Raw genomic sequence first — 19251 nt, forward strand, 5'->3', positions numbered from 1 at the left:
AGCTCTCAAGAAGTGGCTGGACCACGCCAGGCTCAGAGCTGCCTGAAGATCTAGAGAGTGAGAGCAGGGGGCAGGCCTGCACCTAAAGCAGCACTGTGGCTTTCCTGCAGCTCCTCCCCACACCATGGAAGGCCACCCGGAACTCTAGTTTGAATATGGCTGGACACACTGCTGCCGGGGAGGCCATGGATGCACGAGCATTTGGTGTTCTAACACCTCCACCTGGTGGACGGTTATCAGTTCAAGAAGCCAGGCCAGGCTGGGAGCGCAGCAGCTGCGGTGCAGAGGTGAGGCTGGGAGCGCAGCAGCTGCGGTGCAGAGGTGAGGCTGGGAGCGCAGCAGCTGCGGTGCAGAGGTGAGGCTGGGAGCGCAGCAGCTGCGGTACAAAGGTGAGGCTGAGAGCACAGCAGCTGCGGTGCAGAGGTGAGGCTGGGAACACAGCAGCTGCGGTGCAGAGGTGAGGCTGGGAGCACAGCAGCTGTGGTGCAGAGGTGAGGCTGGGAGCACAGCAGATGCAGCTGTGGTGCAGAGGTGAGGCTGAGAGCACAGCAGCTGTGGTGCAGAGGTGAGGCTGGGAGCGCAGCAAATGCAGCTGTGGTGCAGAGGTGAGGCTGGGAGCGCAGCAGCTGCGGTGCAGAGGTGAGGCTGAGAGCACAGCAGCTGCGGTGCAGAGGTGAGGCTGGGAACACAGCAGCTGCGGTGCAGAGGTGAGGCTGGGAGCGCAGCAGCTGTGGTGCAGAGGTGAGGCTGAGAACACAGCAGCTGCGGTGCAGAGGTGAGACTGAGAGCACAGCAGCTGTGGTGCAGAGGTGAGGCTGGGAGCGCAGCAGCTGCGGTGCAGAGGTGAGGCTGGGAACACAGCAGCTGTGGTGCAGAGGTGAGGCTGGGAGCACAGCAGCTGCGGTGCAGAGGTGAGGCTGGGAGCACAGCAGCTGTGGTACAGAGGTGAGGCTGGGAGCGCAGCAAATGCAGCTGTGGTGCAGGGATGTGGGAGGAAGGAGGAGGACTCCCAGCTTAAGTTTGAGTTTACCATATCATAGAAATGGTGTTTCTCAGCCCAAAGAATAGCGTTCCAGACGCATAAACAGTGATCACTATCTAACACATACGGTTCCAAACCCTGGAGCTTTCACACAGCCTCTGTAAAGGGGGGAAACAGGATGCTGGTCCAGACGGTGGTTCCCCGTGTGGATTTGTGCTTTGTTTTCTCTTGGGTTTTTTTTTTTTTTTTAATTTAATTTTATTTTTTAATGCCGAATGCCATTTATTTTAGGAGGGAGAAAACCTTAAATACAGGCTTACAGCACAATGGGAGAACCCTAGAGGGCAGAAGTCCGCTACCGATGTTTCATAATCTTGCAGCTAAACTGTTAACGCCCATTATGCAGGATACACAGACAAGGAACTTCCCTTAAGCATTCAGGAGGGTGGTACCCATCAGGGAATTAGCATAGGGAGGGTATCAAGGTCAAGGTCAGCAAGCAAGGCAACAGTTACCCAAAATGGGGGCCAGGTCCCTCTTTTACTATAAAATGAGCTTCTGACTTAGGTTGCGTGGGACGTCAGCAGGTCACCTTACCCATCATGGAGATGCCTGCCCAGGCCACAAAGGTGCTCTGTCTTAGGTTGGTGAGCGCCCCCAAGGCATTACCCGTTTCTGAATACTCATTATCATACAGGCTCAATAGTGTGTGAGCTGCAGAGTTAACTGTTGCCAAAGATTTCAAAGTGGTGCTGGGCTTGCAATCTGTGTGTTTGACACAGAAAAGACCAACAGAAGTCCTAACCCACCCATGGCCAGTAGGCTAAAGGCAACTGAGTCATTCCCTTCCTTAATGAGCCTTATTGCAAATTGGAGTCCTTGTAAGATGGTATCCCAAAAGCAAATGGATCTTGAGTTTATAAATTTATAATTTTCAAAGGCAATCGAACTGTATATAACTATTGAATTAAATTTATCATACCCAATAGAATGAATAGAATGTTTTCTCTTTCAAAGGTAACAGAATACAATTCAATGGTGGAGCTCTTGCTATACATGTATGAGGTCCCGGGTTTGACTCTAATCACCGTGAAAATAGAAACAAGGCCACACATTCACAACCAGTGATGCTAAATGCCCAGCCCGGACACTAAACACTAGCTAATGCCTAACACCAGGTAGAGAATCCACAATAAAACAGAACACCACACTATGGGGTATTCTAACATTGGACAGATAGCCAAGTCTATATGTTGACGAAAACAGTTTGGCAATCATAGCAGCCTGGTAAAATAAGCCATTTGAACCAAAATAACATTAATTTCTAGAATACCCCAAAATGTAATAAAAGGGGATTTTGAATGAGTACTTTGAGCCAACTTAAATGCTAGGAAAAAGGGGATCGTGTATAGCAGTAAACAAGGGGTGGAGGTGTGGATGTGTGTGAGGGGAGGGGGGGGGCGGCAGGAAGCTGTGCTATATGCCCTATGTAGTTAGTTCTTCCCATTGGTGTGTGTGCGCACACACACACACACACACACACACACACACACACACACACACTAGCATGCATGTGCTGGGGATGGAAACCATTGTCTTGTGAATGTTTATTCAAGTGCTCTACCACTGAGCACACCTGTACCCATCAACCAAGCACATTCACCACAGCCTCCTACCTCCCTGAGGGGGCCCCACCCCTTCCCTCCTACCTCCCCGAGGAGGCCCCCTTTATCCCCATGTGGTGCTGCAGGTCACCATGGCCTCCTACCTCCTTGATAGGACATTCCTGAGACAGCCTCTCTTGCAGTTCCTTCTGCAGTTCCTTCCTGGTGCCCAGCGACTGCTGGACTCGGAGAAAGTCTGACAGCTCTTTCAGACCGGCATCAGTGAAGTACTTAGCAAAATGGTCCACACTCTGTCTGTTCACTGGGAAGAGTTCCTGAAGGAGAAAAGGAGATGTGTAAACTGCAAGCTGTTCAAATTAGGATGGAATTTCCATATTAAAACACTTGTGATCTCACGCAGATGAGGACTGCTCCACAGCAGAGAACTATTCTTGGGACAGTGACTGAGTAGCACCTTTTAGAAGACGATGACTTTATAAAGAAGATTGCAAGATTGCACAATGCAGGCACTCGCCTTGCTCACTGGAACCATCAACCCCCTTTTCTTTCACCTTAATCAACAGCACACGACTAAATTTGCTTGACTATGGTGGCATACGTCTTTAATCCCAGGATTTGGAAGACAGAGGCAGGTGGATCTGTGAGTTCGAGGCCAGCCTGGTCTATAGAGTGAGCTCCAGGACAGCCAAGGCTACACAGAGAAACTTAGCCTTGAAAAAACCAAAAGAAACCCCAAAACAAAACAAAACAACCCAACAACAATAGCAACAACAACAAACTCAAAAAACTGAATAGTACTTGAGTTGTTTTTAAATTGAGAAGAAAAATTGAAATCGTTAGCTACTCACACTGTTTTCTTAACTGAGTTAAAGTTTGTTTCTGTAAAGCAGAAATGATCAGAAACATCAGTGGCTCCTCCTCTCCAAGGACCTCCGGTCTCCTAAGCAAATGCTGTTCCTCACTATTCAGAAACAGAAAAGGAGCAGCAGTGGAGATTCCCACTCTCCACTAAGGACGGTGGTTCTCAGTTAAGTTCCGAGTAAGACTCAATCTAAACTCGCCTCCTCAACTGCTCAGTTTCTTACATAATTCTGATGGAATTTTTTGTTAAAACAACAACAAAAAGAGCAAAACACCCTAACTCTCTTCATATTTTCATCACTCCATTTCACTGTACCCTACGCAGCTTGGCACCTGCTCAGTAACACTTAGTCACGATCTAATCCTGTGTGAATCCAGCGCCCAACTAAGGAATTGAAACAATTTTCAAACTGCTGTCGAGTCTAGAAACAGACACGTGCTTTACATTAGCTAGGTCTGCATGTGTGCAGGCAATGACTCTGTGACTCATCTCGGGAAAGATCTGCCATGGGGCTGCCACCAGGGAGAGGAACACGGTACCGCTGCTGCTGGGCCCCCATCACCCCTAATTTCCTCAAGTCAAATATTTTATGTCAGAACAGAGTCGGTGGGAACATCTAACAAATGTGTGTTCACATCAAAACAACATTTCTCACCATACTGAGACTTCATCGTTAATATTTACACTACCTCCGAAGACCTTCCAGATTTAGGGGAAGGTTAATTTCATTTTATGGAATGGTCCCTTCTGCTCCCAGAGAATAAAAGTGTATTGGCACTTCCTTCATAGTGACTATTTAAAATACGAGTGTTTCTAAAAAACAAAAAATTAAAACATCAACAATGATCTATGAATTTATCATCTATCATCCATTTATATCTATTCATCCATCCATGTATCATCTATGTATCATCAGTTATCTGTCTATCATCTATGTATCTATGTATGTATGTATGTATCTATCTATCTATGTATCTATGTATCTATGTATCTACCTACCTACCTGTCTGTCTGTCCATCTGTCCTGTTATATCTCTATCTAATGAGTGTGTTTATACACATGCAGGTCAAGGGATGACTTGTGTGAGTCCTCCAGGGACAGCCCGTGGAGGTCTGGTGCTTCCGTATGTGGCCTGAGGAATCACACTCAGTCCACCAGGCTTGGTGGCAGGCACTCCTGCCCACAGAGCCACCTCACCAGACCTGAAGTAGACATACAACCATTTGGCAGTTGACATGGTTTAAGGACAGTGCTGGTGGCACTTCCGGTCAATTCTGGCTCCACTGCTCGGTGCAGCCACTGAACATTCTTGTCAGGAAGAGTGTGGCTGTCAGGTGCGATCTGAAATTATGTCCCAGTGCATGCCAATCATCATGTCCCCAGCTCATTCATGACGAAGCAGATGTGGTCCACAGCTCATTTATGATGCAGATGTGCTCTTTCAGACACATCTCCTCATTACACAGGTTTTCCCTTACTACCAAAGGCCTGTATTGATTACCGCTCCCCATAATCTGTTTTCCTTTACCTGTTGTCTACACAATTTTCTCTCTACAGGATTTTCCTTTTTTGTTGTTTTTGATTTTGAGGTAAAGTCTCATGAAGGCAGGCCTGGAACTGGCTTTGTAGCAGGCTAGCCTCAAACTCATGGCGATCCTCCAAGCCTTAGCCCCCTGTGTTAGGATTATAGACATGTACTATGATGACCCTAACTTCACCATTTAAAAAAAATTGTACATAGTGTGTTGCTCATTCCCCTGAAGTAGGATGTCACCTCATAAAGGCAAGGGTAAGTTTGCTTTCTTTCAATTTTCCCAGTTCCCAGAAATTTCTGGCACGTAATATGCCAAAACCACACTCAATGAATGAGTAACAGGAAAATCAACTTCAGTTTCCCCTTTTCTAGGGTTATGGAAGAGTTTCTCCCATCCCATCTCCTCAAGCTTGTACACATTTGTCCTTCTTCTGTCACACTGCTGAGTAATGGCTAACGTTACTATTTTTCTGAACAGTTACATAAATTGTATATCTTCACGAGACAAAAATGACCCCCTTAGAATGTAACAGACGCCAAGTGTCTCATGTGGTAAGTCAGGGGCTCTCAGGCACCTACTGCACTGTGGATCACAAGCAGCCTGTCCCACCCGACCTGTGTTGTGAGCACTTGAGAGAAACACCGTCTATGCTTCTCATTCCCACAACACACAGATCTGGGAAGAACAGTTAAAAGACATATGTTTTCAAAACATAAGATGGGGGCTGGAGAGATGGCTCAGAGGTTAAGAGCACTGCCTGCTCTTCCAGAGGTCCTGAGTTCAATTCCCAGCAACCACATGGTGGCTCACAACCACTTGTAATGAGATCTGGTGCCCTCTTCTGGCCTGCAGTCATACATGCTGTATACATAATAAATAAATAAATCTTTAAAAAAAAAAAAAAAAAAAAAAAAACATAAGATGTTTCACACCCAGTCATCTAACTAACCAACCTATGGCTGTTTAAGAAACCAGACTTAGCAAGTCTCTTATGGCAAGTTGTGGTAAATTCTTTGTTTCCAATCACCAACATCTCTGTCAAAGACACCCCCGCTCCTACTACAGAGAGAGAAGTAGCTAAATGCCCTACTCTATTTCCAGGCTTGCCAGTGACTTCTTCGTGAAGTTTTAATTTTAAACTATATTTATGCACATGTGTCAATGTGCATAAATATAGTTTAAAATTAAAACTTCACGATATATGCACATGGGTGCAGGTGCCCTTGAAGGCCAGGCGGGAGTGTTGGAGGACCTGGAGATGGAGTTCCAGGTGGCTGTGAACTACCTCTTCCCTACACAGGGGCTGGAAACCTCTGCAAGAGCTGTAGGCACTCTTGACCACTGAGCCATGTCTCCGGGAGGGCCAGTAATGTGCCTGAGGACTTGAGTTCATGACCTGTGTTCCTGTCCCATGCCATGCAGACATGACGTCCTAAATGGAGGCTGATCCTTCAGTCTGGTTTCTGGGATGAAAAGACATATGGAACCCAGATAGACAAGATCCAGCTAGTTATGGATAATGCACAGGCTCCCCAAAAAGGCTATGGTGGGGGACTGGCAGGATGGCTCACTGGGTAAACAGGCTTCATGCAAAGTCTTCCAACCTGAGTTTGATCCTCGTAACAACACAGTAGAAGAATAAACTGCAGCTGTCCTGACCGCTCTGTGTGCACTATGGCATGCATGAACCGCACCCCCCCCACACACCTTCAAAGAAGAGAGAAAGGTGTAATATAACTTCTATTCAAGATATCACACATAGCTATCTAATTTGTGAGATTAAAAACATTAAAACTTTAGTTTTGCAAAAAGTTATTTGATATAGAAAAAACTATTTGTTGGTTTGTTTTATTATGCTGGGGATTGCAACCAGGAAGGCTTTGAGCGTGCTAGGCAAGTTCTCTACCGCTGCACTACCACCACAGCCCTCAAGAGAAAGCTTCACTGTTCATAAAATGTCAATACCACATTAACAAACTCCCAAATTTGAGTGTTTGCATCTCTTATAATTTTTTATATGTGGATCTGACAATGTATTAGATAGAAAGCAACTGAAGAGAAGACGTGGTTAACCTGGCTCACAGCTGGGGGCAGCATGCTGGCAGGAGCTGCTTGCCCACCGCACCAACTAGGAAGCAGAGAAAAGGCCAACGCTCAGCTCGCTCGCTCTTTTCCCTTCTTATTTGGCACAGCACACTACCCCGTGGGACGGTCTTACCAGCGTACAGCACTCTCCCCCCCAGTTAATCCTCTCTAGGAAAGCCCCCATACATTTCCAAAGGTTTCCTCATGATTGGCCCAGGGGTATTTTACTGATTTAAAATCTATTGGGATGTATGGAAGATAAGACTGGAATTAGTTTCTCTGTGATAATGAGAAATAGAAGGAGCCCAGTCCAGTTCAGCAGAGCCTGGCACATCACTGGCACGCCAGCAGGGCGAGAGCAGTCGCACAGACAACCTTTGATGCACAAACACTTACAAGCAGCCGCTTGTCCAAGTTGGCTTTTCGCAAGGAAGAGGTAACAGAATTGGCATCCTTCTCTGCCATCCAGGCTTTGAAAAGCTTGACAGCAAACGAGGCTGCAATGCCTGTTAAAAGAGAGCGAGAATGTCAGCCCTGTGTACCGGAGACCCCTTGTGTGGCTGTGCAAGGCTACACTTCCAACTAGGTTTCCTGAAATGGGTAACAGCTAATTTGGGAGAGAAGAAAAACAGACAGACCTGCATGTACAGCTCTCTTGTCATACTACAAAGAAAGCATCTTCACGAGAAAGAACCTGGGCACGATCCCGCAACAGGAAGCGGAGACAGGAGCATTGTTACCAGAGCTAGACCACCTGGTCTACACAGTAAGTTTGAGGACAGGCAGGGCGACATGGTGATATCACACTTATAAGAACAAAATAAACCACCACCAACAAAAAATCAACAAGGAAAATACATCAAAATAGTTTTTAGCCACGCGATGGTGGTGCACACATTTAATTCCAGCACTCAGGAGGCAGAGGCAGGTGGATCTCTGAGTTTGAGGCCAGCCTGGTCTACAGAGTGAGTTCCAAGACAGCCAGGGCTACACAGAGAAACTGTCTCAAAAAACAAAGGAAGTTTTCAGAGAAGGACTCTTGATTTCAATCTGGTATAACTTATTCACGTGTTTATTTATGAATTCATTTTTTCACATTTACTTAGTGTGCATCTGCATGCAGAAGCCAGAGGTCAACATTGGGTGTTGTTCCTCAGAAGCCCTTCATCTTGTTTTCTGAGACAGGGTCTCTTCACTGGCCTGAGGTTCCCCAGTTAGGCTAGGCCCCAGGAACCCTCCTATTTCTGCTTCTCAGCACTGGAATTATAAACTGTACCACCAGGCCAGGGTTTCTACACAGTTACTGGCTACTGAACTATATACAATAGCCTAAAAAGTACTGATTACAAGAGCTCATGGTACCAAAGTCTGTCTGATGGCCACTAGGGTCACAGGTCGGTAAACCTTGATATTCAGAGGGATAAAGGTGTACTCACAAATCCTGGCTACTGGAGAGGTTTGGGGTAAAAGCTGCCTGACTTACTTTCATGGTATGAACTACATCAAGACCAAGAGTATTCTATGGTCAAAAAATGGCAGATGACGATTGCGCTCATGTCGATGCTAAGACTACCCCTGGCTATTTGTGCCACCTGTTGTTTTTACTAGAAAATGCAACGATCAGACCTGAAAACTCTGACGCTCTGCACCAACAAACCCACTGCATTTGGATGAAGACTCTGGGATTTATGACCAAGAAATAGAGGCAAAGGCTATGAAAGAAGCGGTCAACAAGTTTACTCCAGAGAGAGACGGCTTCCCACTCCACTCATCCCTTCCATTTCATCATTACAGAAGTAAAAATGCCGAGGAGGCCCCAGTTTGATGTGGGAGAGCCCAGGGAGCTTCATGAAAGGGCCTGGCTCTGGAATGGCTACTTTTTGAGATTGGGTGCTGAAGCTGGACAAGCTGATGGATGGGCAGAACCAAAGTCCGAGAATCTATTTAAGATTCAGACTCACAATTTTTATTTTATTGTCTGTTTGATTGAGTTAGGGTTTTGCTATGTAGCTCAGGCTGGCCAGGAACACACAATTCTCCTGCCTCAGCCTTCTAAGCAACTAGAAGGGCAGAAGCGTATGTAGTTCTAGTGACAGTAGATTTGTTAAGTGACGTCGTAAGGACTGCCAGCGACTGAAGTGAACCCTTGACGTGGATGATCAGCAACCTTTCAATTTATACAACACCAAGGCTGCTTAAAATTAAACACATGGCATTTTAAAAGCAATTTAGATAGATGTGTAGATGTTAATCAGGAAACCCCTCAATCCCTTATCCATATTTGAATCATGATTACTTCCAAAAACAAACCCTCAGCTAGCTAGCAGACAGTTTTTCTGTAACACTTCCAAGTTCTAAATATAAGCTTATATTGCATTTGATGAAGTTATATTGCATATGATGTGGTTGAAATATTTAACTGATTTTCCTAAACTGAATGTCTGCCTAGTATTGGTGGCATAAGCAGCTGCCAATATCTCCTTTGCTCCTTTCTAAAAGAACTCCTACTTTGGTCAGGTCAGGTTGACTTCTGATGCGTCCGAGTCCTGCACCTCCTCCTGAAGTCCGTCATCACTTCAGTGACCTCATCCTCCTGGCAAAGCTCCTGGACCTCTGCTGACAAGTGCCTTCCTGCTGAACGGGAGGAGGGAGGTATGTGCTAGAGTCGATCTGAAGACACTTGATGATGCCCGGGGAACCACTCTTGGGATGAAGTCTATGCTATCAGTGATATTCCTGTTCACTCTGACATCTGCCCTGACTTTGCAGTTATTATTTCATTTAAAAACCATGGGTCAGCAGTTAAAGGTGCTTGTGCAAGCCTGGTGCCCCGAGTTCAATCCCTGGAATCCTCATAAAGGTCAGAGAAGAGAGCTGATGAGACAAAGGTATCCACAGATAGACACATGCATGCTGTGACATTACACACACACACACACACCTATGGAAATATGCTTATGGATTATACACTCAAGAATCTTATGCTAGCTACTTTTCAAGATAATTTTTCTTTTTGTGATTTGGAGGTGAAACCTGGGCCTGCAGACAAGCCAAGCAGGGATGAATCACTGAGTTACACCTCCACTCAGCACAAACTTTCAACATTATTACTAGGTTATAGAATCAATATAACTTTAATACAATTAGGTGATGAAGTAAAAATAAGACTATTCTGTAATCTGTCTTATAAGAAAGAAAGCAAAGCATGATTGAGATTTGAAGCCTAAATAACAACAACAACAAAAAAAATCTATATTTAAGCCTATCACTTTGTACTACAGGAAACACTTGATGGGAAACCTGGAATGTTTTTGAAGTTACTCTGTTAGTGAGTGGAATGATCCTGTTTACTTGGATGGTTACTAGAGAGGAGTTGAGCAAAGGTAAAACTTCTTAATCCTTTCCTAATTAGGAATTAAAAATGTACACCTTTAGTTTCTAGTGATGGTACAGTACGAAGAAAAACTATGATGCAAACACAAGATCACTCCCACGGCAAAGGCATTTCCCTCCCCATTTTACTATAACCAATTTCAAACACAGAAAAGGTGAGTGACTGAGTCATAGAATGACCATCTAAATTCTATAATGGTTGTTGTTAAAGATTTATTATTTTTATTTTATGTACATGTGTGCACCTGAGTATTGAATGTACACCTCATATGCGCATGTGCCCATGGAGGCCAGAAGAGGGCACTGGGTCCCCTGAAATAATGGAGTCGTAGGCAGTTATGAACCGCCTGATGGTGTTGGGAATTTAGTCCTCATCTTCAGCAAGAGTAGAATGTGCTGTTGACTGCTGAGCCCCACCCCCACTTGGGGTTCCATTAACTAGTAAGGTGATTCTTTTCTGTTGTGATGGCTAGGGTAATCTAGTACTATCGATGGATGAATAAAGTGTCAACTGTACCTTCCCTTTCTGTGCCTAACTGGCCAGTAACATAACATACATGAAGTGTGAATTCTTTTCAGAAAAATACTTTCAGATATCCCAGTATTAACAATGACTAATGATTCCAGAGTCATGAGCCAAACAGTGTAGAGAATCTGCATAACGCCACTTGTGTCCTGACTTGCTGTTTTCTCCGAGCTGTAAGAGCACTGTAGTCCTCTCACTATGGGCGTGAAAGAAGCTGGGCTGTCCTACATGCAGGAGGGAAACCTCCCGGAAGAAACACACGTTCTCTCAAAAGCTCCTTTAATTTATTTTTAAGGAAAATAACTGTTAAATTATAATTTGCATACCATTATCCTCCTACAAGAAAAGAGCCCACTTTTGTTTTATTCTGTAATCAATTATTGCAGTAGTGCTTGCCAAACTTTAGAATTTGCACAAGCTTCTTTCTACTGCAGTAATCTTGACTTTGAAATTACTCACTGTCTTGGACAATGAATGCCTTTAAAAAAAAGATATTTTAATGCACATGTGTGCTTACATATGTGCATGTGTGTATGTCCACGGTCAGCAGAGTACAGGCTCCCCTGGAGTTGTGGTTAGAGGCTGTTGTGAGCTGCTGGGAACACAACTCTGGAATTCTGCAACAGCAGCAAGTGCTCTCGACCAATAAAATATCTCACCCTGAATGTCTTAAAAGTGTGACTAAAACCCACATCCGAGAACCCTGCAAGGCCTTCCTGTTTGTCTTCTTTCTTTCATTTAGGTAGGGCAACTGCCATGTAGCTCAGGCTGGCCTGGCACTCACTCCGTAGCCCAAGCTGGCCTTGAACCTGTGATGACCCGTAGGCTTCAGCCTCCCGATAGGTTCCAGAGATCTGAAGGTTTCCAGTTTGAGAGATCTTTTGAAAATGATGGGAAGTTTCTGGTTTCCATGTGAAAATTGGAGTTACTAGCTGGTATTTTTTTTATCTCCAAGGTTTTCGTTTGCAAGTAGAATTCCAATGCCAATATATAGCTGTGCACATTCTTCTAATTCTTTATGATAAACGGGGGCTTTCTTATTTGGAGGTGTACACACACACACACACACACACACACACACACACAGGGAGGGCGGGCGGTTTTCTAACTGTCTAGAGTGCTCCTCTCCTCTCTGCCTCACACACAACAAGACCCGAGCACAGTTACCTTCTTTGACTAAGCTGTCGGTGAAGAGGCTGGTGAGGATGGTTGCTGGGAGGGTTCCATTGCCCAGCAGGATCCCGGACAGCATTGCCAACTTTGTCTGCTCTGCTTCAGAAAACGCTTTAAGGAAGAGGAGAAGCTGTGGGTCAAACAAAAGACATCATGTCTGTGTGTCCAGACACCAGGGTAGAAGACAACAATGCAATGAGATCACCCATCCACGTCTAGGTGGCGAGGCCAGCGGCTGTACACTGGATGTACATGTGCAATGAGAAATGGACACTGTAGCAAGTACTGCTGTCTGTTACAGCACTTTCCTACAGGTTCCTGCACACGTAGCTATAAACAGTCACAACAAGAGACACTTGGGAAGACTGTGTACGCACAATACACATTTGGCTACTGTAAATGGAAAAGGGGAAGCATATAGCGAACATGTTTCACTTTCACCCCTGCCCCCATGTTGGGTGACCACTTCCTCACCATGGCATATGCAAAAACTTTACTTTGGACAGAATAACATTTTATTTTATTGATTTACATGCAAGTGCATGTCTCTGTGTACATATGCCATGTAAATGCAGGTGCCTGGAAAGGCCAGAAGAGGGTGTCAGATCCCTGGAACTGGAATTACAGGTTGTTATAAGCTACCTGATGAGTGCTGGGAATTGAACTCAGGCCCTCTGCAAGTGTAACAAGCACTTCGAACTGCTGAGCCACCTCTCCAGCCCTAGGAATATAACTTTTTGCAAGCAGGGAACACAGCAGGAAAGAGTCCACGTGAAGCAAGACCTCTGAGGAGGAAAGGCTTGTCTAAGTTCTTAAGACATTCAGATCAATCATAGTTTAAACACAAGCCTTGGTAAGGAGGCAGTGGAAGATGTGAGATTTTCTCAATTTCATCACTTCTTAGGTATGACGCTGAAGTTCCCCAGGGGGCTCCCATCACAACAGGGACCTGGCTGAGTTTTCCTCACTCAACACCAGCGAAGTTTCCGACATTAACATAGGTCTCTATTTACAGGCGGGTGACATGACTCTTACTAGCTCTGGAATGAGTGCAGGACACACAAACTCACCACCGTCCTTAGCATCCGAGAGACTGTTTCAGAGAGATTACGTCACTGTGATGTTTATACTAAGTGGAAGAACCCAAACCAAAGCTTTTGACTTCTACTCCCTGTCTAGTAAACTCTCAGCAAACCAAGAGATCACCTCAGGCCAGGGAGTGAGAGTGTGTGCATGTGCATGTGTCTTCGTGTGTGTGAGATATGGTCTTGTTTTGTAGCTCAGGTTGACCCCAAGTTCAGGATCCTTCTGCCTTAGATATTTTAATTTACCTTTTTCATTTCATCTTCAAATGCCTTTTCCAAATATTTGTATCTCCTGATGAGTTTATTGAAGACCTAAACACAAAACAGAATAATTGAATTATGCAAATAATCTTAAAGGCCACAGAAAAAAGGGTGGAAGTTTACCATATCCACTGCCATAGGTCTGCAATGATAAGAAGATAAATGTTCTCATATTCAGACATGGGAACTATAAGCATTTCAAAGGAGGTACCATGACTCCAGGAAAAACAGGATCAAATACACACATAGGATAAAATAAACTCAAGAATGGAAACAGGCTGGAGAAGTGGATCCAAGGTTAAGAATGCTTGCTACTCTTTCAGAGGACTGAGTTCAATTCCCAGCATCCATGTCGGGAGACTTAAAAGCCCTGTAACTCCAGCACTAGGGGGACAGAATGCTTCTGGCTTTGGAGGACTCCTGCACCTGTGTACATATCCTTACAAAAACATTAAAAAAAATAGAATATTGAATACCCAGGGTCCGGGGATAATGCTATGTCCGGCATGGGATATCTGAGGGGAAAAAAAAGTCTACATACACTATGTTCTTATGTCTGTTAACTTTATTCCTCTAGGACAAAATTCTATCAATACAGCTACAGCTCCATCAGGCATTCAGGGCAGGAATAACTCTAGACATACCAAGCTCTTTATTTGTCTACTTTATTATTTCTCTAGGATGAAATCCTGTCTACATAGCTTCAATTCTGTCCAGTTCCCTCTCATAGTCCTGCTAATGACTAAGCTCTTATGTTTCGGGCCTCATTTTCATCCTCTGTTTCCTCATTCTCCATCTCTACTACTACTACCATCTACATCACCTCTGTGTTCTTCTCTTCTCCCTAGTCATGCTGCTCTGTCTGCTCTACAGAAAAATGCCTGTCTGTCCTTTCTTTCCCTGGCTACAGGGCTCTCTGCCTCCTCAGGAATGTTGCTCTACCTTCTACCTTGATATGTAAAAAACCTCTTTTGTTCTCAGTCAATTGCCCTGGAGAGCCACTAGGCCTCAAGGCAAGGTGACGGTCTGAGCTTCATTTGCACAAGAAACAAAGCTATTCTCCCTTCAGCTTGCCTTAGCCTACAGGACCTTAACCAAGGACTGGCTCCTGCAGGGAAGTAGTTACCTAGAAGTTCAGCAGGCCTGAGGAGCTGAACTGTTTACCAATTGGTCTGGGCATGCAAGAATTTCATAGCAGAAGACAGCTGAAATAGTAAAGACTGGATGACACCAAATATTCATAAAAAATGGCTTGCCTTTTGACAGACCCTTGGCCGGTTAAAGTATAGCTTTAATACACAGCTGAATCTCTGTAATATATTTTTGTGGCTCGTTTCTATTGTGATAGAAACAAGTAGAGAAACAATAAATAAACAAATGTTGATGAAAATAAAATAGTTTAAATCTTTAATCCAGATGCAGAGGCTGAGAGAAATCAGACTTAGAAATTATGATCCTTCCATCTGTGGTGGTCCAAGAGGCATCGGGAGTTTGATATGAGACCCAGCCTGAAACCCCAATCTGCTGAGTTTGGGAAGGGACTATTCCTATGTAAAGAGTATTTACACCTCTACTATACACAGGAGAAGACATCTGGAGGCCAGCCCCACGTCCGGGCAATTCGACCCTGCCTGTTGTTCCATATAAAAACATTTCTCTTCCCCATGTTGGTAATGAGGCTGTGTATGCTATGAAAATGCATGCTCCCCACTGAGCCACACTGCCAGCCCACAGCCAACTTTTGAAAAGTCCATATGGACTCAGTATAGGAAGAACAGGCCTGGCTAGCTGCACTGGCAGCTGTTCACTCTCAGACCTTTCACTCCTTACTTTTTACCAAGCTAATATGGGCAAACTGACACTCCATAATTTTATTTAGTATTTCCCTAAGAACCAGTGGGTATGAACATACTTGCATACATTTAACAGGGACTTGTTTCTTTTCCCTTCAAGTGTCCACATAGACCCTTTCCTAGAAAGGATGCGTATCCCACCTTATTATTGACTTACGAATCTCTTATAGATTTTATGCTATACTAGTATCTTTTTACCTCTCATTGATTTTTGAGATTGCGTCTACTGAAGCCTCAGCTGATCTTCCGCTCACTATGTAGCTGAGGATGACTGAATTCCTACCCTCAGCATGCTAGGCTCACAGGCAGGCATCACATCACCACGCCCAGTTTATTCAGTGCTGGGGGATCGAACCTGGGCTTTGTGCATGGTGGACAAATGCTCTACTAGCTGAATCATAGTCCTAGCCTCTTCTTACTCTATAATTTTTTTAAAATTAATTTATTTTATTTTTGTGTATTGGTGTTTTGCCTGTATGTATGTCTGTGCACCATGTGCATGCCTGGTGCCCTCCGAGGCCAGAAGGGGTTGTCTGATGCTCTGGGACTGAGGATCCTCAGTAAGCTGTCATATGGGGGCTGAGATTAAACCCCGGTCTTGTAAGAGTGGCCCATGGTCTTGACCACTGTGCATCTCTAGCCCAGTTCATACTCTCAACAGCTACATGGTATGTAGTCTATTACTGTAAGTCACTGACATTTCAACTGCGTTCACATTAATCTCCCTCCTTGGCATTATTATAAGAAATACTGTGACGATAATCACTGTAGCTGCCATTTCATATATGCTCAAGCATGGCTGCAAGATGTCTTAAGACCAAGAAGTAAAATCAGTGGGTCAAAGGGAATGTGCACCTGTAATATGACAAGAAGGAGCAAAACTGTTTTCTCCAAAAAAAAATAGGATGAATTTACACGGTCAGACTGTGCAGGCACCTGAAGACTTGTAGGTGAGGGGCAAAGGTCGATGCTTTCCGGAACCGCAAGTGTGTGGTTTTTCACACTTGAGTTATCTCGCACTGTGGGAGATTGTTCTCCCTCCATTTCTGCTCAGGTGCCTCTGTCCCAACACACAGCACGCACGCCCCCTCGCAGAGCCACACTCTACCTGAGCGTAGTTTCGGATGGTTTCATGATCTTCCTTCGCTGAGAACACACAGTGGTTGGTCATCTTGGTCTTGTCACCATCGTCTATGCGTGTTCCTCCAGGGGCTGAAAGACAAGTTATCTCGGTTAGGATGGCGCTGCAGGACAACGCCAAAGTGGGACGAGAGCATCAAGGAAAACAGAGAACAGATGTAAAAACGGGTCATAGTGAATCTCATAGGATGCACACGTACAAGTAAAGACAGGTTGTGATGCATGTTTCCAATACAATCCAAATACGTTGTTCCACGTCATACATTGACCACACCTGTTCCATGTCCTTGCCTTCACCAGACCCTATCATTAAAAACCTAGTTCTTTCCAAAGTGGGTACTTAACCATGAAAAACGAACCTCTGTTCAGTGAACTGAATTCCATTATTCTCAATGCACCGTCTGATGCTTCGTACATTGGGCCATGGTTTTTTCAGGACTGCTAAATGCTTTGCTGGACCTTGTTCACCTAACTGTGGGGTTGAACAGATTCAGCTCTTTTTTATTTTTAAAGCTTTATTTTTTAAAATTACTTATATAGGTGTGTCATTGCACGTATGAGTGCTGATGACTGGAGGCTAGAAGAGGACGTCAGATTCCCTGAAGCTGAAGTTACAGGAGGTTGTACATAGAGGTGCACATACTGCTGTTGCAGAAGACCCAGGTTTGGTTCCCTGCACCTCTATGAGTCATCTCTTAGCAAAGGGCCTAACTCTTACGGATGGAGCGTCTGGTGGGAGTGGGCCATCAGTACTAACTGTGGTGTCAACCATAGGAACCAACTCGTCTGGATCTTTCTGGTCTTCACTGGGGTACAAGAATGTTTCTCAAACCATTTCCTCTTTCACGAACACAATTTCCCATATGTGGCTAACAGTCTGTACTGACTCCTTGAACTTGTACCTAGTCATTTAGCAGCTGCACTGGCTAGAACAGAATTTTAATTCTCTTATTTGTTTTGTGAGTACACTAAATGGACTGGAACAGAGGAGTGCCTTTTTATTAGAGCTCAATTTTCCATGTTCCCGTAAGTTCCAGCAATGGCTACCATAAGCACTGATTGGTTACAAGGACAGAGACAGAGCACTTCTGTTTTTCAGTTCTACTTCACTGCAGTTAGGCTGGGTTTAAGGGCCACGTTGGAGAGACCTGGCCTACATTTAACACGTATTTGAAGCATAGAGTTTTACACTAGCTAGTGTACTGTGCACCATCGGTACAGCAGTTAAGAGACCAAGCTTGTTGCCTACTTATCAGTCACTTCTTCAATTTATTTGCGTAATTTAGCTTTAATTTAACTTGTGATTTCAGACATTGGGTAAAAAATGCCACATATAGGCACTTTCGTTACCGGATGTAAGAAATGAGAATTTCTTAGCTTACAGACTCTTCCATTGGGCTTTAGACCTCAGCAAATAGTTTTGCAAGTAAATTAGTTTTCGAGAAGTCAGCTCCTGCAGGAGCCTATTTTCCTTAAGTCAACTTATGCACCCGATTTAATTAGCCCCTTTTAATGAACAAAAACCACCTGAAATTAAATTATATTAAGATGATAATCTTCTCAAACCTCTGGACTAATTGTTCTTTCATGGTAAAAATTGCAAAACTGGGAAGTCTGACTTTGAAACTGCAGATTTTTCCCTGGGGGAAGTAAGGGTTTTAGGAATGCATTTGTTCACACAACAGATTCACTTGTCATATGCTGACTGATAGCTTGCATTTCAAATGGCTTCTCATTATATTAGAAGCAAGAGTTAATTGTCACTTCTAAGTTTAGGAACACTGCTACTTTTCAAGGTAGCAATAATAAAAGAAAACGTATCCCTTGTGGCTACTTTTTCTTAAGATAGAGGTAAAAAAATGATATTTTTTGATGAAAGAACAAGAACAACAGGAAAACTTTGTGATATGAAGGAAATTCCTACTCACCTAGTCATTTGACAAAGGGTTCAGTTAAAGGAAGGGGCTTGTCTTAGCTCATCTTAAATCTGGACTCAGAGGCATCTGGGTTGTACAAAATCGGCTAAGCTGTGCCAAACATATATACGAACAGCCTGGTGTATATACTGACAGTGTGAAGGATGAAGCCTGGGCTGCAGAGCTAAAGTGGCTATTGATTGTAAGCAAGCCCTCAGAAGATCAATGCATAGTGTGCAGATACCTGAACACATTTATGGGGCAGGGGAAAAGACTGGAAGAGTGGTAGGAAGGGATTCCTAGCGGTTTTCTAAGAGGGGAAGGAAAGAAAAAGAGCCCAACGCAGACAGAGGGATTAAGAGTGCTGCCTGGAGGTCACTGGGAACCTAAAACACAACATACAGTTCCGAGAGCCTGAACTGTCTATGGGAATGAGCCGCCCGCACGAGCAGTCCCAGTAACAACGTTCCCCGGGACTGGCCAGCGTGGCGATGGGTGACCCCCTTGCTGACCACTATCACAGAGTGACCAGTGTCCTGATAACGCACCCAGCGGGTTCCAAGGGTCCTGTTAGAAAATGCTCTACTTCACTTTTAATTTAAAACTATCAACTGTTAGTTTAATTGACAAAGATCTAAATAAGATAGGCATAGGAAAAGATGCATGATTTATGGCAAAATGTTAACAAAAATGTTCCCTTCGATGGCTAGATCTGACTATCTCCATCCTTTAATACTGTGGCTGGGGCCTTGCTAACTACACAGAGCCTGCCGGGATGTGTCCACAAACATTGGAACTCAATATTCTTTAACGT

The 19251-nt window shown here is 44.4% G+C and overlaps 1 protein-coding gene across 1 annotated transcript in view; it reads right to left on the reverse strand.

The window, feature by feature from the left end:
• Bzw2 (basic leucine zipper and W2 domains 2) overlaps positions 1-19251 on the reverse strand; it is a 61258-nt gene that overhangs the window by 11604 nt on the left and 30403 nt on the right. The window contains exons 4-8 of the mRNA XM_052738345.1: positions 16490-16593; positions 13514-13579; positions 12177-12312; positions 7487-7596; positions 2751-2921 (exon numbers count right to left, since the gene is read on the reverse strand). Coding sequence (XP_052594305.1) covers positions 2751-2921; positions 7487-7596; positions 12177-12312; positions 13514-13579; positions 16490-16593 — 587 coding nt within the window. The remainder of the gene's footprint in view (positions 1-2750; positions 2922-7486; positions 7597-12176; positions 12313-13513; positions 13580-16489; positions 16594-19251) is intronic.

This window comes from Peromyscus californicus, unplaced genomic scaffold, assembly GCF_007827085.1.
Source record: "Peromyscus californicus insignis strain IS unplaced genomic scaffold, ASM782708v3 Scaffold_15__1_contigs__length_86483966, whole genome shotgun sequence".
In the NCBI taxonomy this organism is placed as follows: domain Eukaryota; kingdom Metazoa; phylum Chordata; class Mammalia; order Rodentia; family Cricetidae; genus Peromyscus; species Peromyscus californicus.